Source organism: Urtica dioica, chromosome 9 (assembly GCF_054948205.1).
Source record: "Urtica dioica subsp. dioica isolate 48M chromosome 9, U.dioica_male_clone48M_v1_H2, whole genome shotgun sequence".
Classification (NCBI taxonomy): Eukaryota; Viridiplantae; Streptophyta; class Magnoliopsida; order Rosales; family Urticaceae; genus Urtica; species Urtica dioica.
The window spans coordinates 6,395,729-6,408,317 of NC_142764.1; the positions used below are offsets into that span (position 1 = coordinate 6,395,729).

The following is a 12,589-nucleotide window of genomic DNA, read 5'->3' on the forward strand; positions in this document are numbered from 1 at the left end:
AACTATAACAATAAACACATTTCCAAGTATGGCAAGAATGAGTCTTTTGCTATGCTCTTTCTTTCTTATCATCACCACCATGACTGTGGCAAAATCAGCCAGCGGATTTGAGAGGGTGATAATAGCCAATCAAATCCACTCCCTCCGGCCTCAAGCCGGGTCCCGAGGAGCCCAAGTCAGTGGGGTGACATGTCTGAGTTGGCGGTTTGGCGTGGAGACCAACAATATGATCGGCTGGAAAACGATCCCAAAGGAGTGTGAGAGTTATTTAGGGCATTACATGTTGGGAAGTGAGTACAGGAAAGACTCGGAAGTTGTGACGCGACAAGCCATCCTATACGCTTCAAGTCTTACCATCTCCAAATCCCGAAAGAGTGCTTGGGTTTTTGACGTCGACGAGACCACACTCTCTAACCTACCTTACTACGCAAGGCATGGATTTGGGTACGTATATGTATATGTGTACACCTATTAATAGTGATGATGATAGTTAATTGAGGAGTAGTGAGTTAATATTAATTATAAATACAAATATACCATTAGGTATCCCATAAACAACTATCAAGATTTATAATGTCATGAGTTGTGATCTTCTCATTGTCAATTGATTTTGAGATCTAACCGTAATACTCAACCGTTACTCATGTAATCTTGGTATTAATGTAAGCTAATAGCAACACCACCAAAAAAAATCATGCTCAACATCGGCGAGAATTATAATGCCTTAGCGATTATCTTACAGTATTATAGTGATAGTTTAAAGAGGAGTGTGTTTATATTAATTAGTACGTAATTAATTAGCAGGAGCACTCGTTATTCAATAAACTTATTTGTAAGCTAGTCGGCGGCTAGAATTATAATTCCATTAGCAAGTAGTTTTCGTATTTCTTACGATTTTTGTAAGGGAATGTGATTTTGTGGAATGCAGGGTGAGAACACTATGATAACAATTATGCTGTATTATTGATGTGAATAATTTTATATTTAGATAATAAATACATGCATATAAACAAATATATTTTTTTAATGTTTTATAGACATGACATGATAGTGATATATAGGCAGTGTGCTAACGCCGTGGATAATTTATTTATTTACTCTATTATTGATTCTCTCTATTTTGTCGGTGATCATACAAAATAAATTTATAAGTATATATTTAACTTGCTACTATATCTTTCATTGGAGATATATAGGATTATATAGCATTGAACAAAGTTAAAACACTTCATTACTTATATGGATCATGCCAGCCTAGCAAATATGAAGGTCTGAACAAAATAAAAGTCAGTTGGAAATTTTGTGATATTTTCAAATAAAAAATGATATTGCTGAATTATTCAGCAACAAAACTCATTTTTTTTTACAACTTTTTCATTCATATCATTCGTATATTTGATTATATAAAATATTTAGAATCGGATTACAATTTTTTTTTTTTTTTGTAAAAATTAAATAATAGAGACAAATATCACTGTCTTCATGCAAGAGTAACCTCCCAAAGTAAATTTTGTAAATAAATTTTCTCAGGAAGATTAAACTCATGTCTTCGTGCAAGAGGAAACCTCAAAAAGTAAAATGTAGTGTCACTTAAGCTAGATGTTTGGGGGAAACAAAACCCTTTTTATAATGCACAATAGTACCTATTCCTTATAATTATACTATAGATTGACGGTGTTAATATATTATAGGGTGATTTAATTAAACGGCCAATTTTAATAATGGACTTACAAAATAATTAAAGTTTGTATATAATGAGTGAAATAGCCAAAAATAAATAATAATCAAGTTTTATAAAAATTTAATCATAAGATTAATTTTTTAGAAAGTGATAAATTACTTATAATAGTCGTCAATCAGTTTAATTTTGGTGTCAAAATTTCTTTTGACTAAGTTTTAAATGATTATTTTGTAAAATTCTTTCTATACTATATATAGATTGTTGATCTTAAACAGACCTGCCCACCCTTTTTGTTTTTTTTTTTTCCAACCTACCGAATTTCTACAAGGAAGCGTGGCCTACCAAATTTTGTAATTATATATGCAGACGTGGTTTCGGAGATAAGCTAAATATTGATATAGTATTCTTAATTATCATTTCATTGACCTGCATGGTAACCTATCTAATCAATAATCAATAATGTAATAGTAGTACATTCACATTATTCTGATATTCTTCAACTGAATAAATAAAGCGTGGAACCATTCAATGCGACGTTGTTCAATGCATGGGTAGCAATAGGAGAAGCACCGGCACTGCCTGAGAGTCTAAAACTGTACGAGAAGTTGTTGTGTCTGGGTTTTAAGATTGTTTTTCTCACCGGCCGAACTGAAGACCAACGTGCCATCACCGCCACCAATCTAAAATCCGTCGGATTTCGCTCTTGGGATAAGCTTCTACTCAAGTAAGTACAAAATACAATAATATATAAATTATAATAATCTAAATTATATCAATTATATATTGTTATTATTATTGAGAAATATTTTGATTGTTAGTTAGTCTTTTTTTTTTTTTTTTTCAGTGTTAGTTAGTCGAGTAGCCCCATAACCGGAATTAAATTAAATGTAATAAAAAAATTGGTTCGCTTGTTAATAAAAAAAATCATGAATTGATTTCTAATTATTAAATTGAATTTACATCTAATTATTATGATTCATATACTTATTTCCTTATATTTAAAAATAATTGCAGGGGATCATATTACGTAGGAAAATCTGCGATTGCTTACAAATCTGCTCAGCGGAAGAAGATAGAAGATGAAGGATATGAAATTGTTGGGAACATAGGAGATCAATGGAGTGATCTTTTGGGAGCAAACACCGGAGATAGGACCTTCAAATTGCCTGACCCCATGTATTACATTAGTTAATTATTGCCTAAATTGCTTTGAATCAATTTTATTGATAATTGGTTGTTGAAATCAAGGAAAAAAATGCCGTTTTCGTTGCCGTTTCGAGCCTCCTGATTTACGGAAATTCGTCATGCCGATGGAAAATCGAATGGAAAAAATGTGGAAAAGGGCAAATGAAATGCCGTTTTCAAATGCCGTTTTCCATGGAAAACCGACGTGCCGATGGAAAACCGAACGGAAAAAATGTTGTAAATTATATTTAAAATATATACATATAATATAAATATATGCTTATATTAAAAATAAATACATACATATATTTTACAATTTGTAAATTTAGATATATATCTCAAAATAATATGTCTACTCAATACACATATTATATAAATATGTATATATATATATATTTAATTTATAGTTCTATATTGACTTGGTTAAATATCTATATTGGTTAAAAGTTAATATCTATGTTGTTAAAGTTTTAATGAATTGTTTAATACTCATAGATATTTAACCAAAATATCTACACGCGTTTATATTGTTTTTTTTTTTTTTTTTTTATAAAAAACTATTGTTTGTTTTGTTTTAAAAAAACGTTATAGATATATGGGCTTATACCCAATTTGGTTTCTTTAAGCCCACTTGGGCATTTGTTGGCCCACTAGGGTTTAAAATAATCTCCTTCTCCAATTAAGCAATAACCAGATAGAAATAAAAGAACCAGCGTAAGCAGATCTCAAAAACCACAGCAAACATTTCAGAATCTAGGTTTAAAAAAAAAACGAATTTCCCTTCAAACCCAAGGAATTTCGCCGACCAAATGATGATTTTTACCAACCCTGTGACGAAACGAAACGAAATTCGCCGACTCACTTGGAAATTCCTCGGCGAGTGAGTCGTCTTCTTCTCCTCTTCACTCCGCCGAAAGTCCTTTTTTTTCGTTTCCTTCGACTTTCGCCGAATGTCCAGGAAAATCATCAGCTTTTGTATACACGTTCGAACGACAACAGTCGGCTTTTGATGACCGAAACGACATGTCGTTTCCTCGATTTTCGAACGACAACAAACGAGGAAACGACATACATTGTTGTCGCTGGCCGTTGACCCACCGAAATGGAATTTCCAGCCGAAATTCTTGGAAATTCGGCGGCATTTAGTTCCTTGGTTGAAATCAAATACAGCAGCCGTGTTGCTATGGCGTGTTGCAATTTTATTTTATTTTATTTTTTTCTTTCTCTTTCTAGTGGACAAGTAAAGTCACTTCATCATTTGTTTAGTTTCTATTTCCTTCTTTATCGATCGATCTTAAACTCTATAAACTATTGTATAAGGTTTTTCTTTCGAAAAATTACCTCATTTGCCACCAATTTCATAACATTTTCTCACATTCCACCAAAAGATTAATTTGACTCAAAATGCCACCAAGATGTCAACAATGCTGACATCTAATAGTGAATGGTAAAAATAAATATCAAAATTGTTGATATAGATGGTGGTTTTTTGGACAATGTTATGAAATTGGTAGCAAATGCAGCAATTTATCTTTTCTTTTTCTACTTCTTCTAACTTTATAGTTAATCACAGAAACAAGAGATATTTTTTACAACGTTGCCTATATAAAGTATTTTTCAATTGATGAAAAGAAAATAAGAGATGTGTACCTCACATACCGCACGGGCTACACACATTTAGCGCAAAATCCACATTAAGTTGCTAAAGTACTAAAGCAAATAGATAAGTGTACTAAATAATGAATACATAAACTATTATGCGGGCTATTAAGGAGTTAATTATATAACTGATGTGAATGAGATAATTAAGCTCCATGTTTGCTTCTATCGAGTTAGTTAGATTGTTCATAAGTTTGTATGAATTAATATATAGATGTATTGTTTGATTTATTAATCGAGACTAGTTAACTATATATATTTTAACAATGTTATGACTATACATTCGTTTTTTAAGTTAATCATAAATAAATATACAACGACTTTTAGGTAAATATCACAATACTCCTATATATATATTGTTAAAAATTCATCTCACTTTTTGTTTTTCTTTTAATAATTTCTTTTAAAAAAAATCTCACGTCTCCCCCCGGACTCCTCCCTAAATCTAGGGAAAAAATTCTTCAAGTTATAGTTATTCATCATATCTTATTCTATAGCGGAGTTAAAATAGTAGGAACTTGGCAGTCTTGAATATGCTAGTTTGTAGAATCGAAATATATTTTGCAAAGGTTTCAATTTGAATTGGGAAAAGAGATGATTATATGGTTTCTTGCATGGTAAAACTCTTTCACTTCATGTTCCTTGTTCTTTGTCGTGTATCACTCTTCATTATGAAACTAACACTTGAAATCGTACATTATTTGATTTATAGGCCGAAATTTATAATCGCACGGGGACTAAATGCAGACCCGACTTAACATATGTAAAGGCTTAAAGCAAAGCAATATATATATATATATATATATATATATATATATATATATATATATATATATATATATATAAATTGGACCCTAAAATACATATACGAGTGAGCAACATATTTGTTGAAGTACTAATGATATATTGTCTGATGTATATATATGGACAAGGATCGCCGTACCGTTACCGTTACCGTACCGGTCGGGACCCCAATTTTGGGGGGATACCACTTACCGAAGAGTAAACCGAGGGGGATTCAGGAAAAAAAAAGAAACCGATACTGATAGTAAACCGTTTACCGGAGATGAACCCGACAAAAAATGTAGGAACCCGAGGGGGATTCAGACAAATATTTTACAATAATAAAAATAGTTTTCATAGTTCAAACTTCAAACAAAGGTTCATACCAAACATAAACTTAGTTCTTAAACAAAATACAATATCATCACAATAATCATCAATTCATATGACAAAAATCAACACAACTATCACAATAATCATCAAATTAATTGTAATCAACATTTTAATTCAACTTTATCATGACAATAATCAACTAATCTCGAAATTAATTAAAATTCAACAATATCATCACAATAATCATCAATTCATAAGAAAAAATTGAAAAAAAATCCTAAAAAATGAAAAACTCGGATGATACCTCTCGGGTTCCCCGGGATCTAGATGATACCTCTCGGGTTCCCCGAGATCTAGACAAAAATGGCTTCCACTTAGCGGGATCCGGCGGGACGCACACCAGAAAACACCGGGATTCGCGGGATCTGGCCGGGATTCGAACGGGTTCAGTTCACGGGACCGGTTTCTACAAGTCCCGTCCCGGTCCCCTCCGGTTCAGGGGATCCCGACCGGAACCCCCGGGATGTCGAACCTTGTATATGGGTTTACTGAAAAAGCGCTCTCATTTTTTTTTAATCTTTGTATTTTATATTCTTATGTTAATTTTATTTTATTATTTTAGTGTAGGGAAATGTCAAAACTGATGCTATAAAATAAATAATAAAAAAAAAACTCACTAATTAAGATGGGATGTGTTGAGCACTATATAATTTATGTTTGGGTTTAGCCCATGTTAGAATTTGTGAGCCTTTTTGTGAAGTGTAGGCCTAAAACAAAAGTTTTAGGGCTCCTTTGGTCTGACTGGACTTGGCTAAATGGTGGTGAAGTTTTCTAACTCGTCGTCTTTATTAGTCGAAAATGGTTTCACGTCACCTAGTGAAATATGAGCTAAGAAGGTGCGAAATTATCCTGACGTGCGCACTGATGCTCAATATTAATCTTTTGCTATATGTGAGATGATGAGTTTAAGTCTCATCTCGAGATTTAAGAGAGATAATATTTTTCTAGAAAGAGAAAATGCGGTGAACAAGAGGCATAATTTTTCGAACTCGAGAAGAACTCACCTCGAGTTTGAAGTTTAATGTGATATTTATAGTGGTCTGGTGGGTCTTGAGGTTTGTGAAAGGTTTGGTGGGCCTTGAAGACTCTTGGGACAAGCGTGGCGCAAGGAGGTCATTGGCCGAGCGTACCTCCTCGCGTTTCATGAGGAGTTCATTGGTCGAGTAGTGGTGCAAGAAGGCCCTCAGCCAAGTGGTGGTGCAAAATTCGGTCAAGCAAGATTGGTGCGACGAGGTCCTTTAAATTAAAATTTATTTTATAGAGATTAAGACTAAACTAAAAATCAATTAAGTTAAATAATAATCCTGAATATCGAATTAAGCTTTGTTTGGTAGGTATAAAGAAAAAAATGAGTGTGGATTAATTAAGAGGAAAGAAAAAAAAAAAAAAAAGGAAATGAAATTTTTTAAAGGAAGTTGGCAAAGAATTCTGCATAGTCTTACACTCCTACTCACCTATTTCTTGATTATTCCAAGCTCTTCATGGTGCAATAAGAAAATTCAAAGTCATCAGCTCAAGTGCGTTTTAAGTTACCTCTCTGTTATGTTAACCTTAGTATTGTCTCACGTTTCTCCTTGAGTTCAAGACGAGCTTTTTCTAATCCATCCCACTGATTCTCCAATTGGGCTGCGGGCAGAGAAACTTTGTCCAATCCAAGCTTGGCATTATATCGTACTGAGTAAGCCTCTGAAAGCTCAGATTTCAAGACCTCTACCATCAACGAAATCTCTACACTCAACTCGTGAGTTTTACATTGACAACTTTATTTTATTTTGTGAAAACACCAAGTCTGCTGTTTCATATCCAGAAATCCAAGCTGGTAAAACCAAGTTAGCATACAAGTGAGAGTCGGATTCTGATCAAAACGTGTTCGAATTTCTGAAGTCAGTTTAATTTACAACCATTTATTGGTGACGACTGAGAGTTAATTCTTTTTTTTTTTTCCGTGGCCGTTGTCCAGGTGTTCGACGAAATGCCTCGCTGAACATCACCAGCCATGTACCGTCTGAAAATTGGTGCTCGCCGCCATGCCGGTGGCGCATGGACCGCGCGTCGATGTTACGCCACGAAATACACGGCGAAAGTGACGTCATCATCAGCCATGGGCCGGTCTCTGTCGGCTGAGGTCACCCCTCCGCCTCCGCTCCCCTCCGACCCACGTGGCTACGATCTGCCGCGGCGCGACCTAGTCTGCAAAGCCACACGCATCCTCCTCAACCAATACCCTGCTGCCACGTCACTTCCCGACCCCTTCGCTGACCTCGCCGACTTCCTCTCCTCCCTCTCCGTCTCCCTCACTGCTTCCGAAGCCTCCGAGATTCTCAAATCCCTAAACTCTCCCCAATTGGCCATGAAATTCTTCCGGTTTTGCCCCTCGAGTTCTCCGGATTTTCGACACGATGCTTACACCTACACTCGCCTTCTCCTGATCCTCTCCAAGTCGAATTCCCCGGACCGGTTCGACCTCGTCCGTTCGACTCTCTCCGAGATGGACCGGTCGGGCGTGCGTGGCACGATCTCCACGGTCAATATCCTCATCGGGTTCTTCGGCCACACCTCGGATCTCGAGACGTGCCTCGGCTTGGTCAAGAAATGGGACCTCAACATGAACTGCTACTCGTACAAGTGCCTTCTTCAGGCGTATCTCCGCTCCTACGACACCACGAGAGCCTTCGAGACGTACAGAGAAATGCGAAGGCGTGGCTACAATCTCGACATCTTCGCGTACAACATGCTCTTGGACGCCCTTGCCAAAGCCGAAAAGGTTAGCATTGCTGCTCCGAGTGGGATGTGTTTTCTTTTTCTGAGATGTTTTGGGGTGGGTTTCAGGTGGACCACGCTCGGAAGATCTTCGAAGACATGAAGAAGAAGAGGTGCGAGCCGGACGAGTTCACGTACACGATCATGATGCGGATGAGCGGGAAATGGGGGAAGGCGGAGGAGCCGCTGGGCCTGTTCCAGGAGATGATGGAGAAAGGGCGGCCCCCGAACCTGATGGCGTACAACACGCTGATCCAAGCTTTAGGGCGCAAGGGCATGGCCGACAAGGCCGTCCTCGTGTTCACGAAGATGGTGGAGCAGGGGTGCCGCCCCAACGAGTTCACGTTCAGCGTCATCCTCAACGCCCTCGTCGCCGAGGGGAAGCTCGCCCGCCTCGACGACCTCCTCAGGGCCTCGGAGAAGTTCGCAACGCGCTCGATCTACGCGTACCTGGTGAGGACGCTGGGGAAGCTGGGGCAGTCGGGGGAGGCCCACCGCATCTTCTGCAGCATGTGGGGGTCCCACGAGCGCGGGGACCGGGACGCGTGCCTGGCCATGCTCGACAGCCTCTGCTCCGCGGGGAAGACCGCGGAGGCCGTCGACCTCCTCGGGAAGATCCACGAGAAGGGCGTGGGGGCCGACACGGTGATGCACAACGCGGTGCTGTCGGCGCTGGGGAGGCTCAAGCAGACGTCGACGCTCCACGAGGTGTTCCAGGGGATGAAGAGGGACGGGCCGGAGCCGGACGTGTTCACGTACAACATCGTGATCGCAGGTTAAAATTAATCGGTTAATCGGTTAATTTTGGTGAAAGATAACCAACCAGTTGTTTAAATGTTAGGGTTGGGGCGGACGGGGCACGTGGCGGAGGCGGTGGCGGCGTTCGAGGAGCTGGAGGGGCGAGGGGGCCCGGACGTGGTGACGTACAACACGCTGATCAACGTGCTGGGGAAGAAGGGGGAGGTGGGGGAGGCCCACATGAGGTTCAAGGAGATGGAGGAGAGGGGGCTGAGTGCGGACGTGGTGACGTACGGGACGCTCATCGAGTGCTTCGGGAAGAGCGGGAGGGTGGAGCAGGCGGTGCGCGTGTTCGAGGGGATGCTGGAGAAGGGCTGCTCCCCCAACCTCGTCACCTACAACATCCTCATGGACTGCCTCCAGGCCTGCGGGAGGACCGCCGACGCCGTCGACCTCTACGCGAGGATGAAGGAACAGGGCCTGGCCCCCGACGCCATCACCTACGCCATTCTCGACCGCCTCCAGGGCGCCTCCCACAAAGGGAAGGGCCGCCGCCGCAGCCCCATCACCGGATGGGTCGTCACCCCTCTCCCATGACATCCAAATACAACAATTCTTTTTCTTCTCAATTCCTTTCCATAATGGACTTTCCGACCCCTTTCTATTTTTCCCTCCTGAATTGTATAGAAAAACTGTGAATTTGTCCTCAGGTTACGCTATATAATTTATTTGTAATCAATTTTGTCCATTTTATATATAAAACAAGCAATATATGTCGGCGCGTTGCTGCGGAATAATTAATATGTTCTACTCCGAAAAAAGAAATATATAAAATATATATGATCATTGAATTTTGAAATTTTACATCTTGCTTCAGAGGGACAAAACGCGGACATAGAAAGATTCTCGGACAGGAACAAAGTGAACAACACAAAAAGACGGGATTCACTTTCACAAATTTTGCCGCATAAGAGATTTCCCGTGTTGCTAACCGAAGGTTTTGCAATCTAGATTCTCGATTTCTAAGAAAATTGTAATGAAAAGACTCAAAGCAATGCCTTTGTCGGATTCCCTTTTGGCTAAGAGAATGAATTTTCAGGTTCAAAGGGGTGGCAGCGACAGCCTAGCCGAAAACGAGTTCGGTGGAATCCTGAGTCTGGTGACCATTATTTTGATCCTTAAATTTATTTTCTTTCGCACAGTAAGGTTATAAGTATATGAGAAACTAACTAGAGATATTATCATATCCCAGAGATAAAAAAGTTGGACATGTTTGAAAAGCTTGAGCAATGCGAGGTAAAAAAAAAAGGTTATGGCTTTGTTGCGGTTACAATAAGTTGTTTTAGATCTTTACCATTGTTTTATAAGAACGATTGCTCGCCTTTTTTCAAAAAAACATTTATAGGGGCAAAATGAAAAGGGTGAAAAGGAAAAGAAAGAGGGGAAAATGAGGACGAGGATGAAGAGCCCGAAGAAGATAGCAGTGATGAGGAAGTCAGTGATGATGATGATGATTACAGACAGGTTTGTATTATTGGCCAATTCTTTATCTCTAATTGACATCATTGTCAAATGTTCAAACACTGCTCGGGATATTTCTTGATGATAGTTTTCTTGGTTAAACAAGCCAATTATGTAGCTTTAGAAAAATGTCTCTGTCTAATTTTCCGTTCTCAAAAGTCATTTACATAGATTGAATATATAATCTAGTAAATCACTCTATTATCCCCCCTTTTTCCATTGAAAAGATTTCAGCAAAACCAAAAGTATATTATATCTCTTCTTGCTGTAATATCTTGCAGAATGTTGATTTTGATGACGACGATGATGATTACAACGCCCAAGATGACGGTGATGATAAGTTGTACCCTTTCCTATTTTCCGTAATGCGTTTTATGTTTACAAAGTTCAAATCGATGCATGAGCGAGCTTAATTTGTCTGTTTTAATTTGTGTTGCAGATGATCAAGTATACTAGTAGCTCCAGGAGAAATGTTATTTTTTTTCTTCATCTTTTTGTGTTTTCACTGATAAATTAAACCAAGTTTGTAAGTCAAAATCCTGCCTCAAAAAGTGTAGTTAGTAACCATTTCTCTCTCTCTCTCTCTCTCTCATCTGTAAATTATACTCCTAGATTACATGTCATAATCTTTAGGTGAAGGCTTTATTTATTTTCATTCATGATTATCGATATCAATCCAATAAGTTTATGTGAGAAACTGGAACGAAACGATAATAGATAATATTATGTTGTACTCGACTCTACATTCTTTTATTACCTTCTCAATTAAAATGAGATCGAAGATGACGATGATGGTAAGTTAAAACCTTGCTTTCAAATCTTGGCGTGGGTGAGATTAATCTGTGATTTGTGGTACAAGTATAACTAGTAGCTCTATAAGGGATGGTATATTTTTCTCAATTTTTTTTTCTTACTGATGTCGGATCAAGTTTTGTAATTGCAAGAGAATGTCTCACTCAGTGTAGTAATTTAACCACCTTTCACCTCTTACCATTTATATATTATACTTGTGAATTACATTTCATAAAAATGTAGCAAAGTCGGTGAAGGTTTCATATTAATGAGGTATCGCAATTTTTTGAAACTAAACTTTCATTAAACACCATCAGCCTCAACTGCTAATTAAACAAAAACATAAAACAGCAAAGACATAAACGGTCGACACGATCCGATCAAAAAGCGGAGACAAAGACCAAACGGAACAAACTCGTCATGTGTCGAGACTTTCCATGATTATCTTGGTGTCGCCCGGAACGGAGATTTCTAAACTTAGCCAATAGAACATCTAAGAACACTCCACGACGTATTGTTTTACTAGTTTATTGTATAAAATGGATGAGTAGTTTGGAATTTTTTAAGCTAATATATTTTAGTTTGTAAATTTGTTTAAAGTTCTTTACGTGTCAAATTTTATTTAAAAAATAAAAATAAAAATTCTTTCGAAAGTGACTAAAATGCTTCCAAATCAATATGTTACTGATCAAAATGCTCCCCAATATATATATATATATATATATATATATATATATATATATAGAGAGAGAGAGAGAGAGAGAGAGAGAGAGAGAGAGAGAGAGAGAATAAAATGTCACAAATATAAAAATTCAGGTACTATTTATGCTGAAAAGCTTTTTTTACAATCTTGTAAACTGAGGCTATGGCAGTGCGAAAAAACGGTAAGCAAGCCAATAATCCACTTTCTCAAAAGGACATTATCATTGATTCTTTAGATCTCTTTCTTTGGAGTCGGTTTCAAGGTAAAGAAGCTAATAATTCTTTCTATCCCGTTTTCCCTCTTTTTTTGTGGTTACCATTCATATGATTTTTTTTCTTTTGTTGGGGGTTTCATTGGAAAAGCTAATAATGTTT

At 37.9% G+C, this 12,589-nt stretch overlaps 2 protein-coding genes and 1 pseudogene across 4 annotated transcripts; all 3 read left to right on the top strand.

Moving 5' to 3' along the window:
* Positions 1-4,387, top strand: LOC149384717 (stem 28 kDa glycoprotein-like). Of its 2 annotated transcripts, XM_089625868.1 has the most exons (4): positions 1-444; positions 2,196-2,405; positions 2,696-2,917; positions 4,020-4,387. In XM_089625868.1, the coding sequence occupies exons 1-3, from the start codon at positions 29-31 to the stop codon at positions 2,871-2,873; spliced, it is 804 nt and encodes a 267-aa protein (XP_089481994.1). In that variant the 5' UTR covers positions 1-28; the 3' UTR covers positions 2,874-2,917; positions 4,020-4,387. The 2 variants fall into 2 exon arrangements, with proteins under 2 accessions (XP_089481994.1, XP_089481993.1); XM_089625867.1 differs by lacking the exon at positions 4,020-4,387 and having other exon boundaries at positions 2,696-2,922.
* Positions 4,388-6,869: 2,482 nt separating this feature from the next.
* ABO5 (ABA Overly-Sensitive 5) lies at positions 6,870-9,996 on the top strand. Its single transcript, XM_089624846.1, has 4 exons — positions 6,870-7,442; positions 7,662-8,465; positions 8,531-9,236; positions 9,303-9,996. The coding sequence occupies exons 2-4, from the start codon at positions 7,698-7,700 to the stop codon at positions 9,794-9,796; spliced, it is 1,968 nt and encodes a 655-aa protein (XP_089480972.1). The 5' UTR covers positions 6,870-7,442; positions 7,662-7,697; the 3' UTR covers positions 9,797-9,996.
* A 67-nt stretch (positions 9,997-10,063) lies between these two features.
* LOC149384719 (uncharacterized) lies at positions 10,064-11,503 on the top strand (annotated as a pseudogene). The gene is made up of 6 exons (XR_016301324.1): positions 10,064-10,196; positions 10,299-10,358; positions 10,452-10,495; positions 10,605-10,723; positions 11,002-11,082; positions 11,160-11,503. The product of XR_016301324.1 is annotated as an uncharacterized LOC149384719 (transcript).
* The last annotated feature ends 1,086 nt before the right edge of the window (positions 11,504-12,589 follow it).

What these genes read in the sequence shown, in the direction of transcription:
- LOC149384717 (XM_089625868.1), top strand. Translation starts at nt 29, where the DNA reads ATGGCAAGAATGAGTCTTTTGCTATGCTCTTTCTTTCTTATCATCACC. An exon ending in TACGCAAGGCATGGATTTGG is followed by an intron (nt 445 to 2,195) that starts GTACGTATATGT and finishes GAATAAATAAAG; the next exon opens with CGTGGAACCATTCAATGCGA. An exon ending in TGGGATAAGCTTCTACTCAA is followed by an intron (nt 2,406 to 2,695) that starts GTAAGTACAAAA and finishes AAATAATTGCAG; the next exon opens with GGGATCATATTACGTAGGAA.
- ABO5 (XM_089624846.1), top strand. Translation starts at nt 7,698, where the DNA reads ATGTACCGTCTGAAAATTGGTGCTCGCCGCCATGCCGGTGGCGCATGG. An exon ending in CCCTTGCCAAAGCCGAAAAG is followed by an intron (nt 8,466 to 8,530) that starts GTTAGCATTGCT and finishes GGTGGGTTTCAG; the next exon opens with GTGGACCACGCTCGGAAGAT. An exon ending in GTACAACATCGTGATCGCAG is followed by an intron (nt 9,237 to 9,302) that starts GTTAAAATTAAT and finishes TTTAAATGTTAG; the next exon opens with GGTTGGGGCGGACGGGGCAC.